The sequence below is a fragment of the Eptatretus burgeri genome, chromosome 12, assembly GCF_056783735.1.
Source record: "Eptatretus burgeri isolate ZD-2024b chromosome 12, Ebu_testis_v1, whole genome shotgun sequence".
Classification (NCBI taxonomy): domain Eukaryota; kingdom Metazoa; phylum Chordata; class Myxini; order Myxiniformes; family Myxinidae; genus Eptatretus; species Eptatretus burgeri.
In genome coordinates, this window is record NC_140972.1 from 61624424 (window position 1) to 61645425 (window position 21002).

Here is a 21002-nt window from a genome sequence, read left to right on the forward strand (position 1 = left end):
TACCTGCCCCCTTGCGAGGTGGGGTGGGGGGGGGAGGTTATTTGTGCCCATGACTTGATGCTGCTAACTACCAATACGTATGCAAAATTTGGTGGAGATCGGACCAGCCCTGTTTCAGATGTACATACATACATAAATACATAATGGAGCATATGTATATATGTATCATCTGCTCTTAGTCCTGCAGTGAAATGCTGTTTTGGGGGTCAACCTTGCACTTGCGTTCCTATAAAGTTTTTTTTTTTTTGCGGTTTTTATATCTTTGAAGGGTGCTGAACAAGAATCCAAGTGATAACATCCTGTCAGGTTTGGGCAATTTGCATAATATGTAAATGAAGTCAGCCATTACCGAAATTCAGTTTTTTTGCTATATCTATGGCTATATATTTGATAGGATGGAAATAATGGTGTCTAAACCTAGGTTTTCATGGTCAAGGAATATAATAATACCAGTTGCAAGTGTCTGAGATGGCCACCAGTGTTTGGCTATATCTATGGTGATATATGGGATAGGATGGAAATAATGATTCTAAACCTAGGGTTTAAGGGTCTAGCAGTAATGGGTAAGGATAATGAATGCCTTAAATGGGTCCACGATTACGAGGTGGGGGTGGGGGTGTTCCTATATCGTTTGGCATGTATTGACCAATATCATTTTCTCATTTCAGACACCAGAGTGAGATATGAGCCAATGCTTATTCCATCCATGTAAAGGCAACTTTACAAACAAGCCCTTGTCAACATCTGGTGCAGACCGTATTCGAAGCATCATCCGGGCAAGTAAGATCTATAAAGATGATCTCCATGTGTCTTTGGAGAAAATGCTTGCTGAAGATGAAAACCCATCTTCCAGTGTCACCGACAATGTGTATCAATTTATACATCGCAGGTGTCTATAAAACGATTTCTGAAGCATAATGATACTGAAAACGCATCACCAGCTCCAAAGCGATATCGTCGTTCTGATTCGCAAGGAATGACATTTAACTTCCGAGAGCACTGCATATTCTGTGGTGCATTATGTATCATGGATCGCGATCCAAAACATCCAGATCGGTGGAGAAAAGTCACTTTGTGCCGTACGGCCGATCGTGCTGCCGATCGCACCGACAAGCAAAAGATATTGGACACTTGTTTTGAGCGTCAAGACAACTGGGCAAAGGATGTTGAAATCCATGTTGTTGAAGCAGTGAGTGATCTACATGCGGCGGATGCAAGATACCACATCGACTGTCGGGACACATTCATGACAGATCGTGCTATAGCAGCAGCTGTCAGAAGCAGCCTTGATCCGAGTCAAATATCTTTGGACTCATCTTTCCAATCAACTGTATCCGAAATGAAAGCAGACATGACAAAAATATGGAACTCTGTAGATGTTTATAACCTGTATCTTGAAAACGGTGGACAGAAGTTGTCCCGTAGAGCCTTAGTTTCTCATCTGTCAGATCATTTTGGGCCTGATTTACTCATTTTAAGTGGTTCAGGTGTTGCCAGCCTTTTGGTATTTCAGAGTAAGGCATCAGGCCTGTTACATCTGGTAAATGATGAAGACGAATTTGATTGTGTATTAGAAAGGGTTGCAAAACGCATTGTCTATGAGATGCAGAGGTTACCAGCTGATAGGAAAGTATACCAAGCTAGTGTAGACATTGATATTGCACTGGACTCTGTCAGTGAAAAACTTTGCTCACTGTTCGTTAAAATGTCTGACAAAATGAACTACACTTTGTCAGCTGCTCTCATTGGCAACATTGTCACCAGCATTTTAACCAACCGATCCACCCCTCTTCAGATTGCACTCGGTGTTGTCCTCAATCAGAGGTCTCTGATTGAACAGTTCTATGATTGCAGGGTAGCTTGTTCTTATGATGAAATATTGCAGTTCAAAGCTTCAGCAGCAGCAGCAGCGCTCAAGAACTTCACCATCATGGGTATGACCTGTCCCAAAGATGGTATCATTCAAGCTGTTGCAGACAACTTTGACGCAAACATATCCTCGCAGAACGGACTTGTTAGCACCCATTCCCTTGCCATTGTAATGACTGTTACTAACAGGTACTTGACTGAGGAATCACATCTTGAGACATTCCCTAGACTGACAGCAAATGAAATGCAGCAGCAGGTAATTGATGACATCCCTGTAGAGAAATACAAAGGTCCCAAAAAACCTGACATGTCTGATACTGAAGCTAAGCGAGCTCTATTGCCATTACGTGTTCTAGCCACACAAGTGGTATCACTTTTGAGAGCCCAATCCCTCGACTTCGACTTCTTGCAAGCCATTGACTCTGATGAGGGCATACCGGAGTTCAACAGATTCAATACTAAGTTGTCAAGGGAACAGGGCCATACCATAAGACCAGCCACAAGAGCCATTTACCACCCATTGATAGACATGAACCCAGCTGACCCCGACACAATCCTGACAGCAATGGTGAACACACAAGATCTCACCAATAGCTGCGGACAGCGCATTACCCTCTTCACCAATGACCAACAACTATACAGGGTTGCTGTAGGCATAAAGTGGGTCTACCAAGACTCGTTTCTTAACTTTATACCAAGACTAGGCGGAATGCACCTTCTGATGAGTTTTGTTGGATGTGTTGGATACCTAATGGCAAACGCTGGTCTTGAAGAAATCATGAAAACAAGCTTTGGAGGTGTTCCGAAAATGCTTAGTGGGAAAAAGTTTCCTCAAAACGTCAGAGCTCTTCAGCTTGTTGTGGAGGAAGTCCTAAGAGGTATTGTTGGACAGTTGGAGAGTCACACCAAACTTCAAGAACATCTAGAAGTATTGTCACAAGAGAGCAGGACGACACGACTCTGGGTAGACTGTCTAATCAAGCCAGTTTTTCTTATGATGCTCTTTGTGCGAGCTGAACGTGAGGCCCACTGGCCACTACATCTATATGCAGTCAAATAAATGATGCCGTATTTCTTTGCTGCGGGACATCACCACTATGCCCGTTACAGCCTTTATTACCCGAGGTCGATGGAACGTCTCCCCGGTGACATCTTGCATCGTTTCCTGAAAGGGGACCATGTGATGAGGCATAAACCCGGTCTCTGGAACGGTATCTGGTTAGACATGTTTATAGGGAGCACCTTTGTATGATATGGCCACGGTGCTAGAAGCATCATAGGGATCACTCTCAAGCCGTCTGCACTCAAATGATGGGCTCTGAGTATGCACGCATGCACCAAGATTGTCAAAGGTGTTGCAGAATTGACTAGAGGATACAAAGAGGTTGATGTCACAAGTCACAAAGAAGAGAAACCATCTAGGATCCATGGAGACAACCAAGACAGGTCAAAGATTCGAGAGAAACTGCAATTATGCATACAGCCACTGGATAATGACGACCATCCAAAAGGCCTGGTGAACATCCAAACCGGACAGATACAACCAGAGTCTGTAAATGTAGAGCACGCTGTTGACATAGGCAAGGCACAGATGATCACTTTTGAAAGTAGTCTGCCATCTGGCTTCAACGCCCCTCTATCCAAGAAGGTTGTCACGATGGCCGTCACGAAGAAATCCATCAAGGTTGGGGGCAAAGATGTATACGATGTCAATCTGATATACTCACGGGTGTTGGGGCTTCAACAAACACGAGACATTGACTTACCAACAGTTCTCAAACATGAACTTGCCCCCATGCCGACCTCCATGTTCAAGGAAAATGGCACCATGCGCATAGCGTCAGCAAAGTCTACACTGAAGAAAAAGCTCCAAGTGTTAGTTTCCTCACGTATTGTTCAGAAGGCAGAAGCTGTTATAATTGACGGTTGCGCTATCCTCTGGTGTGTCCACTGGCCATGTAAGGGTACAGTCAAAGACTTTGTGGACAATGTGTGCAGCTTCATCATCCGTAAAATGTCGCAGGGGGATGTCTATCTTGTATTTGATCGATACTTCGATTTCAGCATTAAAGGCACAACACGGACAAAACGGTGTGGTCAGCAAGCCAGTAGACACCATCACCTAACCCTCCAAAGTCCTCTCCCACCACAAAAGGTTGTCCTAACTATAGCGGACAACTAAGTTCAACTCATCAAGTTGATATGCACAGAACTGCTCAACAGAGGGGAAAAGATGAAGAACAAGCTCGTCCTAACTGGCCAAGACCCTGTACCAATAGAAGTCAGCTCCGATGTCCTGAGACAGAGGGAAGATCTAGAGAACTTTCATGAAGAAGCAGATGTAATCATGGTTCATCAAATGTCGAAGCTGGCAGAAGAAGGTGCAACGGCCATCAACATACTGTGCGATGATACAGACGTCTTCGTACTGCTCCTACATTTTTACCACAAACTTGATCTCACGTGTGGCCTAACAATGGAATCTACTCATTCTGAAAGAGCCTTGGTTGACATAGCAGCATCTGCCAAAGAGCATGCTAAAATAGCTCCACAGCTTCCAGTGATGCACTGCCTTTCTGGGTGTGATACTGTTGCGCAACTGTTTGGTGTTGGCAAATCAACTGCCATCAAGTTGCTTCAGGCCAGTCAAACACTCGAATGCTTGGGTGAGCTTGATGCTCCAATGTCAACTATTATAGACGAAGCTACCAAATTTATTGCGAAGTGTTATGGGTGCACGACTACTGCAGACATGTCCGACACTAGGGTACAAGTATGGTCCCGGAAAATGGGGCGAAAGAACATGACAGTAGTGCCAAGACTAAAAACACTGCCACCAACAAGCCAAGCATTCGTAGAAAATGTTCGACGTGCTCATTTCCAGACGGCAATTTGGAAGGCGGCCCTTCAATCAAAGCCCCCCAACATGAAGCCAGAAGAGTACGGATGGGCGCGAGAGGAAACTTCCAAGTCTCTTCTTCCTGTTCCAATGCCCACAGACGTTGCACTTGCTCCACCACAAATTTTGGAGTTAATAAGTTGTGGTTGTACTTCAGGCACCCCATGTAGAACAGCGCAGTGTGGTTGTTGTGCCGCTCATTTACCATGCACTTTCTTCTGTGCATGTCATAGAGATTCAAATATCAATTGCCATAATGAACGTACAAAACAGGTAGAACATGACATTGACAATGACGAGACCGACGAGGAGACTGCTGATGACGCCGACGATGATTGACCTCCATTACGTACTTCGTAATTCTAGTCCTTATAATGGTACCAGCTATTATCCAAAATGTTGGTTAGAAATAGAATCCACTCCTATCTTCATAGATTTCATGTTGATACAAACTGTCCTATCCCATATAGCCATAGTCCCAGAAATGGAATCCAAGATGGCCGCCATCTCAGACACTTGTAACTGGTATTATTATATTCCTTCACCATGAAAACCTAGGTTTAGACACCATTATTTCCATCCTATTCCATATATAGCCATAGATATAGCCAAAAAACTGAATTTCGGTAATGGCTGACTTCATTTGCATATTATGCAAATTGCCCAAACCTGACAGGATGTTATCACTTGGACTCTTGTTCAGCACCCTTCAAAGATATAAAAACCGCAAAAAAAAACTTTATAGGAACGCAAGTGCAAGGTTATGTGGAATTCTGCAGGACTAGTCTGGTTTGAGGAGAACAAGGCAGTTGGACCGTGGACGGAGGAAAGAAAAAATAAAGTATCAGGAGAAGGTAGCTGGGGGTTTTGTCTACGAGCCCGAGGTAGACTGAGGAGAAAGAGGAGGTCTCTGAGGAGAAAGTTGAAGAGGTCATCCTGTCTGCCTGCCTCTGCCTGTGTTCATCGCCTGGAGCTTGTTCGTCGTCTTGCGCATCACCTCATCATCCTGCCAATCATCTACTCGCCTTGTTGTCGTCCTCCTCATCACCTGCTCATCCCCGTTACCGCCAGAGCTGAGTCCCCTGGGTTTTTTTTCCCCCTTTTCCCCCTGTTTGTGACTGTGACTGTGACTGAGTGAGGTGCTTTAGTTTCTTTAGATTAATTTTTTACTCTTATTGTACATAATTATTTATTTCTTGAATTTTATCCCTTCCCTCGCAACCCGCCGTCGTCTCCTCGCGATTCAATCAGCCCTGGTTCTTTTTATTGTGGTTTGGGAAACAGACCTGTTGGTTGTAAAAAAAGCATTAAGGTTTTCGTGTCTCTCCTCATGACCCGCGCGTACGTTGCCCGCCATTAATTCGGAACATCTCCTCAGGAGTTGAGCTGCTCGGGACATTGCGGGACTTTAGACTCCCGCCACGACGAGCTCGACATTAGTTGAGCCGTCGGTGCTACATTGGTGTCAGGAGTGCAGATTTTTGAACCTTCTAAATTTATAGTTAATTGGTGTCATGAGACGTAGTGGAGCGTGTTGTAAATTTATTTATTTATTTATTTATTTAATTTCCTTGGCATGTGCAGGAAGAAAACCGCTGCACACAATTGTGGATGTGCAGGGTTTTGCGGTTGGAGGAAGCAGTGAGAATGAAAGAAGCGAGCTGGGTTTGGGGATTAGCGAGGAGATTAGGGTAAGAACCTCCCCCATTCCTGAGCCATAGAGCCAGGAAATAGGTGCGATGTCTATCCAGGCCATGTGTGAGATGTTAATGAAGAATATGAATGAACAAAGGAATTAAAATATAGAACGAATGGATAAATTGAGTGAGAACATGGATGGGACTAAAACGGAAATGCGGGGCGAAATATATCAAAACAATGAAATTTTAGCGGCGCAGTTAGGGGCACAGATTACAACTGGAATGGCAGGTTGGTTTAACTTTGGGAGGACAAAGGAAAATTCCAAGGGAACATGTTTGAGAAATGATAATGGCCTGGAAGAACAGCACGCTTGTGTGGATGTTGTTCTGCCCCAGAAAGAGACCGTCGAAGAGACGAAGATAGATGGTTTAGAGCGGGAGATGATGGGCTCCATGGTTTGTGAAACAACCTCTGTGGCATGTGGTGTGGCATTCATGGGTGCATAGTTGGATCCAGCAGGGACTCTTCTGGCATGCCGGGAATCGACGGGGTGCAACACTGCTCCAGCTCGGAGGTACGTGCAGGCGTCCGAACCTGAGCCGGCGAGCCAGGTGTCTGAGCCTATGACGTGTGTGGTGACGGGCGAGCCTGCTCATGGTGGGAGCAAGGCCGGACCGCTGATGTGTGGATCCGAGCTTGCACTGGAGAGCAAGGCTGCGTCCATTGTCATGTGTGGGCTTTTTTCGGTGGAGGCTGTGTCGGTTCCCGGGGTGTTCGGGGTGGACTCTGTCAGGGTCAACTCGGTGCCTGGGGTTGTCGCTCCGCGCCGCACAAGGTGTGTTTTGACTGCCACGGGCAAGCAGGTAATGAAAACTTGGTGATAAGATTGGAAAGAGACAGGCCACTGTGAGCCTGTGTCAGTTGGAGCCCCGTTTGGAATGTAAATGTGTTTGTGCTGCGAATGCAAAGTGAGGAGTTGCGAGTCATGAGCAGCTGGTGACTCAGGACATGGAGTCATGGTTCCATGTCTAATGTGATGGGGATGGATGCCCACAAGGACTGGGAGATGATGGGTAAGAGTAGGGTGAAGGCATCCGCAGATGACCAAAAAGGAAGAGTTCAGATACATTTCTACCTTCCTATGTGGTGATTCCTTCCCCATGCGGACACAGTATTTTGCAGGGGCATGCACCAGGGCAAGTGTTGACATGTGTGAGGAAGTGAAATCACTCCCCAGTCATGGCCAGCTAGTCTGTGGATAAGGGTAACTCGAGCAGCTGTTTTCTCTGGTACCTTCTCTGCATGCTGTATGAAGGTCAGGGATCGGTCCCTTTGCACATCAAGGTAGGGAGGAGCATGTGTGAAGGGAAGCCGGGTGTTATACTTCCAGCTGACTGTCTGTGGTACTGTTCTGAAGGTGGAAAACAGACTACACTGACTTCTGTACTTTGAGACGTCGGTACAATTGGTGGTAGTAGTGGTCCATAGAAGCAACATCCTGGCTGAGACTAGCCTGGACTTCCTCAAAAGACTTGCTCAAATACAGGATCACAAGGTCATTGGCATAGGCAAGTTTGGTCCCTGTTTTCTGAGGGAGGTCTGATATGTACATGTTGAACAGTAGGGGAGCTTTGCGGAAACACTGAGCTTTGCGGAACTCCATTCTTGAGGCTGTGGGTTCTGCTGGTTTGTCCATTCAGGTTGACTCCAAAGCAGTGGTTCAAGATCAAGACTTGGATAAAGTGGACTAGCTAGTGGTCCTGTAGTTTGTCATGCATCTTCAGCAGCAGGCCACGGTGCCAGACTCAGGACAGGATTAAGGCATAGACCAGTTACGGCATGACCTAGGGCCCCACACTTGAAGGGGTCCCGCACCGAAGGCTATGGGGTGAAGCCTTTGCCAATCTCTACATAAATGAATTTGAATAGACAAATAAATCATGGGATATGGCCTTATACATTTAAAATGGCCTCGGGCTCTGCAAATTCTTAATCTGGCCCTGGCCAGATTGTGTCATATGCTGAAGACGAGTCAAAGAAGCCAGCCCCACATTTTTGGTTTGATTCAAAGGCAGTCTCAATTATGTCAGTTTCAGCTAGAGTCTGATCTTCAGTGCGACAATTCTTCTGGAAGCATGCTTGTCCTGGTGCGAGTGTTCCCTCAATAAGTGGTTCTATCCTCTTAAGGATGAGCCTCTCAAGGACCTTGAACGGGACAGATAGCAGTGATATCTGCCTGTAACTCTTTGGGATATCTCTGAGTTTCTTGGGTTTTATGGGAGACACAACATTGGCCCTCTTCCAGAGCTTTGGAATCCTGAAGAGAGGCAGTAGGACATGAAGCTCTGAAGCCAGTGGAGTAGGTGAGTGCTGGGGTTCTTCAACTGCTCTGCATAAATGTTAACAGGTCTGGGTTCTTTCTTACATTTCATGGCAAACTTTAATTCCTCTGTACTGAAGTCCACAGTCAATCCACGGTCAGCATATGGTGCTGTCTGGAAGTGCTTCAGTTTGTAAAATGTTCTTTTATTTGCAGGAAAATTTTCTGTCTGGGTTGGGGTCGTGACAATTGCCGATGAGGGTTCTTGCTGTCGAGTCAGGGGAATCTCAAAGACTGCACAATGTCACAATCACATTCCTCATTTGTAATTCATTGGTGTAGCCACCAACTTTGACTTTAAAAGGCTGTCATGCAGTGCATTTGTAGTTCCTTTTGTGTTTCTGCATTCAGTTATGAGAAAAATAGTTAATTTGGAATTGATGCCAGCACATTTGTATGAATAATCTTGAGTGAAGGACACCTTTTGAGTGTGTGATGTCTAACTCAAAGCCTTTTTTTGTCCAGTAACCTACAGGATGTATGACTGATGTCACAGTGGGACGATTATTTTTACATTTTAAGGGAATAGATTAGAAATATAAAAGATTGCTATTTTACCTTGTTATAGTGAGAAGCCAATTTTGACTGAGGTTTATTTTGTCCCTAATGCACCCCCTTTAGATAGGAAGTTAATATGACTGCAATCATAAATGGAGCAGATCATGTATAAACTTTTTTCCCCAAATGAGCTGAAAGCGTGAGTGAAAAGGTGAGGATGGTTGAGTGAATCATTAAGCAAAAGGCCAGTGTGCAAACGGTATTGTTGAGGGCCTCAGCATGTAGTCCTACATGCCATCTTGCAGGCAACCGCTGATATGAGCGCAGCACCACGCCCACTGCCCTCTTCTGATTGCAGGAATGTCACCTTGCACTCTGGAGCCAACTCCGAAACGGCTACCCGCAACCGCTGCTTGAAACTGAAGGAAATGAAAAAGAGGCCAAAAACAAACTGTTGATGAGATTGATTGGAGTGGACAATTGATATGTTATTTTTGTATCATCATAAGCCCAAGGTAAGACTTAGGTTTCATTGCATTATTTTGTCTCCATACATTTCCCCAAAATTATACAGACCTTTTCAGCGAAAGATATTTCATCATAAATATCCATCTTATGATTCACATTTGTGGTTTTGTTTTCTTTTTGTCACCAAAGTTGGAAGAACCTAAATAATAATGTGATGTGATAAAAAAATGTGTTCAGACGAAAATAAAATAAAAATATTAAAAAGGTGCTGAAAGGCCATCCGGCTATGTCTCGCTGCAGCTGCCTGCAGGATCATCAGCAGTGCTGAATGAGCACTTCAAGTCTCCAATCTCAGTTGAGGAGGAGGAGGAGGAGGAGGAGGAGGAGGAGGAGGAGGAGGAGGAGGCATCTGCTACAACCAATAACCAGAAAAGAATGTACTTGTATGATGCCACCCTCATGCTGCTGGTGTAGGCGGTGAGATCAAGCCAAACTCACCTAATTTTAATCGTTGGTGTGCAATGATACCAGATTCAGTAAGAGAGTGGATGCTCTAACACTAAGTCTGGGAGTTCAGTGGTTCAAACCCCACCTGAATCATACCAAAGACTTGGTAATTATCGCGCAGATTAGCTCCAGTCAAACATTACTACAACAACGACTACGACTACAACTACGACATAACCAATTTATACCACCTTGTTTGGTCAGCCGATGATTACAGCCAGTTTGTTAAAGACAGGCCAAACTTTCCCCTTGGTTGACCCCCAAAATATGTAGATTTAAAGTAGTGGTAAGGTCGTTGTATTAGTAGTAGGAAGAGTAGTCTGGGGATAAGGAGGTTTGTTAATAACCTGAAGGGGATGCCAAGGGCAGGTCAGGTATGGGGGCATGCACCGGAGCAGTGCGCCACTGCGTCGACTTTCCACCGGTACTCCAGGGGCCTCCGTCTGGCCATCCCCCAGGCAGATGCCTGGCCCATCTCCACCTCCTTGAGATGTTGATCAATCTGCTGCAACCACGAGGCACGTGGTCGGCCCATTGGCCTCCTCCACTCACGAGGGTCCCTTGCTGAGAGAATCTGGTGAGCAGGATCAGCGTCAGGAAAACGAGCCATATGCCCATTCAGCCGCAACTGACGTTCATGGAAAATGCAGGTAACAAATCTCATTTGAGTCTCTCTCAGCAACAGCTCGTTGGACACGAAGTCTGACCAGCAATAGCCAAGGATTCTCCGCAGAGACCTGGTACCAAAGGAATTAAGTCTCCGTCTCAGATCCCTGGTCAGAGTCAAAGTCTCAAATCAGTTTAGGAAGACTGTAAGCACAAAGGACCTGAAAACTCAGACTTTTGTCCTCCCACACAGGTAACGACAGTGCTACACCCCATGATCCAGTGAATCCATGACTCCCCTGCCCGATCCAGACATCTATTGACCTCTGGCTCACAGCCAGCAGAGACATACATATCACTGCCAAGGAAAGTGAATCTCTTCCTGACCTCAACATCCTCACGACAACAGGTACATATAAGATAGCAGCATCCAAGATGTCATTGAAAGCCTGGATTAGTTTTGACCCAGGAAACCCATAATCACAGTGGCTCCACCTACTAATTGAGTACCTCCAGGGCCCCCAAAAGGAAATCCAGAGTCTCCGCTAAGATGACTGCATCATTTGGAAATCAAGGTCAGAGATCTTGACATTCCCAAATGATGCACCGGAGATTGATCGCTCCAACATCCTCCCCAGAATCCAGTGCATACAAGTGCTGAAAAGTGTGGGGGCCAGTACACACCCCTGACGAACTCCAGTAACAAGTGGAAATTGGATGGTGATTGTATCACCACATCTCATAGCACTCTCAGTACCAGAGTATAGTTCAGACATCAGATTGATCCGTTTTCCTGGCACGCAACGAAGACCGAGAATCTTCCAGAGGGCATCCTGATTCACTGAATCAAACACTTTGCAGAAATCAACATAGGCTGCAAGCAGCCCCCGCCGAAACTCTCGTCTGCGTTTGGTGAGGATCCGAAGAACAAGGATACGTTCAATCCTTGACCTCTTCCGTGTAAAGCCTGACTGCTCTGGATGCTGGTGCTCAAGTAGATGGTGGCAAACACTATCAATAATTATACTCCGAGCAAAGACCTTGTACGGCACTGAGAGCAGCGTCACCCCTCGGTAGTTGTTGCAGTCCTGGCGATCACCCTTCCCTTTCCAGAGAGGGACAACAAGGCCCCTCTCCCAGTCAGTTGGGATGATGCCTGTGTTCCAGGCAGAGCACAGAACTGCATGTAACAACATGAGTACAACATTTCCACCATCCTTGAGAAGTTCAGCATGCATGCCACAGATCCGAGGAGCTTTACCCAATTTCCACCGGTTCACTGCAGCATGTGTTTCCACCAACGGAGGTGGATCACAGTTGATTGGAGGGTCAGCAATAGGGATAGTAACACCCCTGACATCCAACTCCACAGCTGGTGCATCAGCTTGGTACAGCCGTTCAAAGTAACCGGCGCAGCGGGCCTTCACTTCGGACTCCTCTGTCAAGAACCCACCACCCTCCGCTCTAACTGCAGTACAGCGAGGGACGGGCTTGGTGGAATGCAATGCACAAATTCTCCTCTAAGCAAGACGAGAATCACTTGACCACAGGCGATGCTCTTTCCCCTCACAGATTCCTCGCACATAGGCCTCCTTGTCCACCCTTAGTGCATGTGCAGCTTTATGCCTCAGCTCCTTGAACAGCTCAGCTCTGCCATAAAGCCTGGCCTTGTGACTCGGGTCAATGGTATCTCGTGTGCCTTGAGTGACAAAATTCTTCTTTGCCCTCCAGTGATGTCCAAGGCATCCACCGGCAACATCAAGGACCGTGGTCTTGAAGACAATCCACAGCTCTTCAAGATTCCCCAAAGCACCCAGATCCCTCCAAAATCTCCACTCAGCTTGTTCGCAAATCCTCAGCTACCCTCTCATCCTTGAGCTTGCCAACATGCAGCCGAGGCTGGGATGGTACCATTCTCCTGGATTTAAGCTGCAACTTCAGAGTTGCTTCAACAAGCCTGTGGTAAGTATTGAGGAACTGAGCACTCCAGTAAACCCTGCAGTTCTGGATCATCGTTGAGCCACCATCAATGAGCACATGGTCAATCTCCGTTGTCACACCACCAGCATTGGAATACCAAGTCCAGCGATGAGCTTGTGGATGCTGAAACCATGAACCGGCTACCCTAAGTCCATGACTTCTTGCAAAGTCAAAGAACTTAGTGCTGTTCTGTTTCACAGTTCCAGACCTATGGGGCCCAACACAAGTCTCATAACCATCCCTATCAGTTCCAGTCGATGCATTTAAATCCGCCAAGGCTAGAAGAGTATCTCGCTTGGTGCAGTGATCAACCACAGACTCGAGCGTGGCATCGAATGTGTCTTTCACGGTGAGACCACTCACCTCAGTTGGAGCATATACAGAGACCAGGGAAACGACACCCAAGGAGTGACGAATCCTTAATCTCATAATACGCTCATTGACCGGTTTTACCTCAATCATCATTGGAGTCAGCTTATTGGACACAGCTTCAGCAACTCATTGGGCATGGTAACCATCACAGTGACCAGACCAATAGTAGGTGTAACCATCCATCATGATCTCACCACAATCCAGTCTCTGAACCTCAGAGAGTGCTGCAATACCGATGTTCAAATGCTTGAGCTCAGCTCATAACAGAGACAAATGATCATCCTCTCTTAGAGATAGGACATTCCAGGCACCCACCCCAAGGGAACGCCTCAGGTTAACCCATGGAGACCGCCGTCTGGTGGACGACACCTCAGCGCCACTCAACCACACATCACCGCAATCTGACCCTGGAGGTTTCGCTTGTGGTTTTCCTCCCATCATCAAGGAATGGGGGTCCCGAAGGCTTTGCCCCAATCCCGTCATCCGTTGAACTGCCCTGCGGAGGGCAGCATCACAGGAGGTACTCCCACAGAGTGGGTTTGCAGATTTCCTTACATTTGTGGGTTTTGCAAAATTAAGTGATTTATGGTGGCCAGAGAATAAATCCTGCCACAAACCTGTTAAAAAAAAAGTAACCCAACTGCAGGAGGACGTCCGCAGACACAGTTGGGCACTATAAATGGATGACCGTTGGCTCACATTGAGCTCCTTCATCCTTTGACAGGTTTTGTTTTTAATCCTGCTGGGTGTCCATATCCAAACACCCTCCTCACCAGAAAACCTGTTTGGGGAGACAGTTTGTCGCCGATAACCCGACCATGAAACAGGTTAGTACAGGTTTACATGGTGCCTGGAGCAAGTCACAGTTCTATTTTGGCTTGACCTGACAATAAAGACACAAGTCTGATCCAGATTTGGATCTTTCCCAAAATGTATTAAATTCTCCTTGTCACACACACAATCTGTCCACCACGTTTCTTCTGAATCCGTCCATAACCTTTTGAGATATTCTGCTCGCAGACAGACAAACAGACAAACAGGGGTGAAAACATAACCTCCGTCCACCTTTGGTGGCAGAGGCAGAAATGTAGAAGAAATCAACTTTGTCAAGTTGTACTCCAGCATTTTGTTTGTTTTTGTATGAGCTTGTCTAATTGTTGTTGTCCATGCAGATGGTGACCGCTTACTGTGGGAGCTGCTTGTAGAGAGAGCCGTCCACCCCGACTGTGATGCTGAGGCATTCCAAACCACGGTTTTCACGTATCTTAGTCACAACTGCAGCCACTCCAGCGGCACACAACAATGAAGCACGTGTTGACACAGCATTGCAGGCACGCCAAGTCAATTCACAGTCAGCTTCTGTGGGCTCCATGCCCATGTTCTTCAGAACCATGCTTGTTTGCTGCAACTCAGGTCCATCGCTTGCACAAAAAACATTCACAAAACAAAAAAAAAGTTAGCACATACACTGTTAATATTGTTTTCTGGAATTGTTTGGTGTTTGCAATGTCAGTTAAGTAATGAGTAAAGAATTATGAACTGGGTTGATTATGTTAGTTAGGAAAAACGGAACATAGCTCGCAATTCACTGGGGTCAGAATCGGTCATCGTTGTGGACGACGGTATGCCTGCTTGGTTGAGCCAAAATTTGCCCAAAGAAGTGGAGTCTGACTGAGAGATTCTACACCCATTTATGTCAATGCTCTCAATACCATTCAATAGCAAAAGTATTGTTAGGGTCACGGTTGGTCCGGATAACTCCAGTCCTAATCCGTGAGTCACGTTAACGTGATCGTTAGCGCCAGTCGTCCCCACATCTCATGGGAAAAGCGTTCAAGTTTATGTGCCATGTTGCCGCCTGGTGGAGCCGCTGGTTAAAGCGGGCCCCCACATAGTCACCCCTTGACCGATGCTGATAAAGGAGGCCGAGTTTATCTCGTCACGTGATGAACTCTGATCTGTCAATTACACCATAAACTCCCACACCACTGTGTGCCGACACTTGGGCAAAATGAATGCACCATGCTTATACATTCCTCGCAGTTTTTTTTCAGGTCTTTAGCCCACTCTGGACTCCACCTCACCCCTCTCTGGGCTACTAGTCTATCCAGGGCCCAGTGTCTCTGTTGCGCCAGAATGCCCCCTCCCCTTAGCCTTTACACATAGACCATACTCGCAGCCTCTCCATGAACTTTGCACCAACATAAAAGTCTCTACACTTCTTTCATACTCTTAACTGAACAGATACTTAAGAAACTTGAAGGGCACTCGGTGGAGCACGTACCTTCACCACGTAATGCCTGATCCAGGAGAACATATCAGGCCCAATACATTTTTGAAATATCATGCGATACAGTACTCTATCGTGTTTGGCCCTATCTCTCAATGGTGAGGAATCACTTTAAAAATGATCAGATCTGGATCTGGATTCGGATCTTCACCAAAATTAAATCAGTTCTTCCGTGTCACACACCCAACCTGTCCACAAAGTTTCACCCAAATCCGTCTGCAACTTTTTGAGATATCCTGCACACAAACAAATTAGGAGGGCACTCTGTGGAGCACATAGCTCCACCACGCAATGCCTGATCCACGAGAACATATCGGGCCCAATACATTTTTGAAATATCATGCTATACAGCACGATATCGTTTTTGACCCCATCTCTCAATGGTGAAGAATCACTTTAAAAATTAAATAATTATCGTATCATAATCCAGATTCGGATCTTCACCAAAATCAAATCAATTTGTCCTTGCCACACACCCAACCTGTCCACCAAGCTTCATCCGAATCCGTCCACAACTTTTTTGAGATATCATGCTACGTATTAGTTTAGTCCTATCTCTCAATGGTGAAGAACCACTTTAAAAATGATAGTAGTCGGATCTGGCTCTTCACTAAAATCTAATCACTTCGTCCAAATCACACAACCAACCTGTCCACAAAATTTTATCTGGATCTGTCCATAACTTTCTAAGATATCCTGCACACAAACAAACAGACAGAAAGGGGTGAAAACATAACCTCCTTCACCTTCGGTGGCGGAGGTAATAACTATTGATATACTAAAGACGCATTACTTCACCACTAGGAGATAGAACTGCAGCAGTATTCTTAAAAAAAATTGGAATTTAAGCAAATTATGTTATAAGCATGACATGACATTTATTAATTCTGTCGACAAATACTCAAATGATGTAAGTTTTGACTCCCTGATAATGCCTTCCCTACCCTTCTCTCCACACTCATCTCACACTCCCTGACCATTTTTACCTCCCTTCTCTTTCCCTTGTCTTTCTTTTCTCCATTTTAATATTCATTTTAGCCTCGACATGCATGAATATGTTGGTAGTCACAGATTATTTCAAGCTTTTCAGGAATCAGCAACATAAATCAACAGCAGGAAATGTTTTTTTTTTTGCATGTGAAATTAACTACCTTCTTCTACTGATTCCCTTTGGCTTTAAGCCACTTTTGGTTGCCTCAGCACTCAGCTACTGAAAAACACACACACACTCGCATACTACCTTTCAATTAGTGAGATGTGCCTGGTATCAAAGTACTCCCAGGTTGTGAGAGCATCTGAGGCTTTCCCCCAAAACAGCAGTCCCTGCTTCACCATTTTCAGCATCAGTAACCTTACAAGCTCTCCCATGTATTTCCCACTGATAGATTTTTCGAACCTGTGGGATAAAAGTGAAATACATCACTGAGAAAACAAGGCACACATACATGGGGTGGCATGGCCTATTTTGAGAAAACGCTCGGTTGTTTGTTTTTTTGAGAAAACACTCGGTAAGATATGTGAGCGGTCTGTTCATTTTGTGCCGATTCAGCCAAGAGGTTCAGGAATTGTTTCGACAGTCTGGAAGAACCTGATACTTTTGAAGAAAATATTCAATCAAGAACAAGGAGGGGGAGGGGGGTAGATATACACAAGGAGCTTCAGCGCAGGAGGGAGGCCATTCAGCCAATTATGCCTGTGCTGCACCAACTCCAGTATAATCACCCATCAACACACGAGCTACCAACAAGTCCTGCCAATATCCTCAATATTGGTATAAGATACTGTAAGCTATGGTACTGTGACTCTGCTGGAAAACTCCACTGCACCAATCTTGTCCACACCCTTCATTATCTTAAACATCTCAATCAAATCCACTCGCAATTGCCTCCTTTTTCATGTATAAAGTCCTGTTTGCTTAAACCGTTCCTCATAGCTTAGGAAAAAATAGGATAGGATAGGAATAAATCCAGTAGCTCTATGCTGTACCCTCTGTATATTATTGGAACATTATTAGTATTCAGATTTTAAGAGTTTTTGGTCTAAGTTACCTGCTTTGATCTATCAAAAAGTCATGCTGAGTAGCTTACAAGGGTCATCCCAAACGTTATCATCCCACAACTGAGCTGTCTCGTCGAAAGGGAAGATGTTTGGCATCAGATGAAGAGGTCAACAGAGCCACGTCCACCACTTGAGGGTACTTCAAAAGGAAGGTTTCTGTGCTAGGACCAAAATATGTTGTGTTATGTGTGTCATCCCACTTCTGAATTGTTTATTGAAACCCACAAAACAGACATGTGTATCTAATATATGCTGCAATGCTCTTTCTAACCACTCACTGACTGATATTAAAGATCGGTACCTTCCAGGTGATGAAGAAAGAAGAAATTTTGTGTGCCGACAGACATCAAAGCCGATACACCGGGAAACATACAGAACTGTCTGAAAGCGTCAGTAAATGAAAATATAAATGAATGAAAATAGATAAATGAAAAAAAAAATGCATGTGAGCGACCTGAGACAATGTGGAAGCATGGTAATTTTGTGTGCCAACGGACATCGACACTGATACACCAAGTAAAATCACAGAAACTTTGGAAAGCGTCCATAAATGGGAATAAATAAATAAATGGTAAAAAAACAAATGCAGGTGGGCGACCCGAGACAATGGGGAAGCACGGTTCGTTATTGCTTGCAATGTGTAAGCATACCCTGCTTGTATACATACGGACCTCTTATATCGCTTATATATTTTTTCTGCTTTTGAGTCTGGGGAGTAACTGCTGACATCTATCTATTTGGGTTCTTCCTGACATATTTGTTTGTCGTTTCGTTTTCATTTCTTCCTAATTTTTTCACAATTCTCTTCATTCATTCTAATTCTTCATTTTTCTTCTCCGTCATCTTTATTACTCTCTATTTCTCTCTTTTGTTATCTGTCTGTTTAAGGAGAAGTGAATTCTTTCCAAAAGTTTCTTTTTTTTGCAAGGCTCACTTTGGCGGTGCCTGGATGGATTTGGGGGTTGTGGAGATTTGGGGAATCCGATCCAGGTTCCTCCTGATGACTCCATGTTTGCTCTTTACTTCTTCAGGTTCCTTCTGGGACTTCCATTTGAACATATATACACATATAGTATATGTATATGTATACATATTTATACATGTGTGTGTATATATATATATATATATATATATATATATATATATATATATATATATATATATATATATATATATATATGTACTGTGTATATATATATATATATATATATATATATATATACAGTACATATATATATATATATATATATATACACAGTACATATATATATATATATATATATATATACAGTACATATATATATATATATATATATATATATATATATATATATATATATATACAGTACATATATATATATATATATATATATATATATATATATATATATATATATATATATACAGTACACACACACATATATATATATATTGTTGTGGTTACCAAATTCGCAAACCACCATTCAGGTCCCTTAGGTGAGGTATCTCGGAAAGTATATGTGTAGTTAGGCCCAAACCCGTTGTCTAGAGCGAATAAATGTTATTCATGCGTGCTGCGACTCTTCAGGATAGCCGTTTTTCTTTTACTATCTTTATTTTGGACCAACCGCCATTGTTACCACCACCAACCACAACATCAACCACCCACCGCGGCGCCGCTTCACGTCACACCTTGCAACCGTCGCATCGCCACCGTTCTTGCGCCGCCTGTGGGTACCGGTGTTGGACTCGTGCAGGGCGCGCGCCGAACAGCGTGTACAAAACCACGGATTTTCCACTTCAAAAACGGATCAAAAACGACACACGCCCACTTTTGTTCCGTCCAATCGGTGAGCGAGGGGCGATTTGGCCCCGCCTCCAGGGCGTTGGAGGGCGATCGCTATATGCAAATTTATGGATCAAAAAGCATTCACGCCCACTTTTTCTCGGGCCAATGGGGAGCGAGGTGAAAGGTCGAAGGCAGGGGGTCAAAGATGAGAGAGCGAAGCCACGGGGCTTATATAAGCGACCGCGTTCGTCAGTCAAGTTAATAGAGAGTTAAGACTTCGCGGGCGGTGGAGTTGGGAAGAAGAAGCAAGAAGGAGTTGGTCGTCGTCGTGTGCGTTGGAGTCGGAGCGAAGGGGACGGAGCTGTGGAGAGGCGGCGAGGGCAGACGAGGGGGTGCTCGCGTCGTGCCGGGAGCTGCACACCAGGGAGGCCGACGGCGCGACCTGGTCGAGGTGGAGACGCTCGTCGCGGGACTCGAGTCAGAGTAGAAATCCTCCTTTCCCCCGAGCATCAGCAACCCCCTCCTGTTTCCCCCCCCGCGCTGAGATAGTGCGACCAAGGGGGCCCCTTTCCCACCCCCTACCAGACACTGCCCGCGAGGCCCGCGGAGTTGAGGCACCATCGCCGCTCCGCGTCTCATCACCAGACGGGTAGGCCCGACCCGGTTTCGGCCTCAGGCCCGCCTCATCCTTGAGGGTGTTCTTTTTCTTGGTTTTGGGTATGTGTTGTCGGCGCCGTCTGTGAAGTAAAATTGTATAAGTGTTGCCGTGTGCTCGCGTAATCGGTATTAGATCTGCATTGTCGCATTTGCTTTTTGTGTAAAATTGCATTGTGTTTCTTTTCCTTTTCTATGTGCTTTTGGTGGAATTGAATATGTGTGCTTTCCGTTCATCGCGAATAAATGTGCTTTGTGTTGAACTGTTTCCCGCTTCGCTTCGTCATTTCCTTCATTGAATCCTCATCTTGCTTCACGTAAAGGGTTGGTAGTGGGCTGAATACGCCCGATAATTAATCGAACCGTCGAGGCCGACGATAACACCGCTCGGTTATCCCGATAGTACGGAACGGGTCGCTTAAGTGGCCCGTGTCCGAAGTCAACCTGCGGCGAGGTGCGATCGCCCGGTCTACCCTCCGTGTGGGTACTTAGGTAGGTCGAATTTGGCGAGCAACCCTATCCCACACGGGGGCTGATTGGCTCGATCGCGGTGAGACCGAAAGGTCCACCCGTGACTGGTTCCCGGCGTTAGTCCGAGAGGGTCACGACTGGATTGTCCGTCCGGTGGGCGACGTGCCGCGATTCGAGTTACGTGTCCGTCAGCACGCCGGCGGGCGCGAATACCGTAACAATATATATATATATATATCTCGATTATAATACCAAGCTTGCACACTAAAAACTCGGCTCGCCGTCACACGATCCCTATGAAATTGCTGTGGCACTTAGCGGACATGCCGACAATGTTTGGGAAGTCTTGGCGTTCCATAGTACCACTTGCATTTTGCACAATGCATATTTTTGTCATTCCCCATGTACGGTCTGTCGTCTGCTTCCAGCTAAGTTGTACTGCTATCCAGTGCATGTGCACGGGTATCGCTAGTATATATATATATATATATATATATATATATATATATATATATATATATATATATATATATATATATAT

General features: G+C 45.2%; 1 protein-coding gene and 1 long non-coding RNA gene across 2 annotated transcripts in view; one reads left to right on the forward strand and one right to left on the reverse strand.

Moving 5' to 3' along the window:
- The first annotated feature begins 481 nt into the window (after positions 1 to 481).
- Positions 482 to 18681, forward strand: LOC147015738 (uncharacterized). The gene is made up of 5 exons (XR_015049812.1): positions 482 to 780; positions 9646 to 9802; positions 10056 to 13740; positions 14393 to 14633; positions 17877 to 18681. It is a non-coding gene; the product is annotated as an uncharacterized LOC147015738 (long non-coding RNA).
- Positions 5410 to 21002, reverse strand: part of GCK (glucokinase) — a 51718-nt gene continuing 36125 nt past the window's right edge. The window contains exons 7-9 of the mRNA XM_085848219.1: positions 16751 to 16906; positions 14408 to 14641; positions 5410 to 9706 (exon numbers count right to left, since the gene is read on the reverse strand). Of these exons, the coding sequence (XP_085704345.1) occupies positions 9562 to 9706; positions 14408 to 14641; positions 16751 to 16906 (535 nt within the window). The 3' untranslated portion in view covers positions 5410 to 9561. The remainder of the gene's footprint in view (positions 9707 to 14407; positions 14642 to 16750; positions 16907 to 21002) is intronic.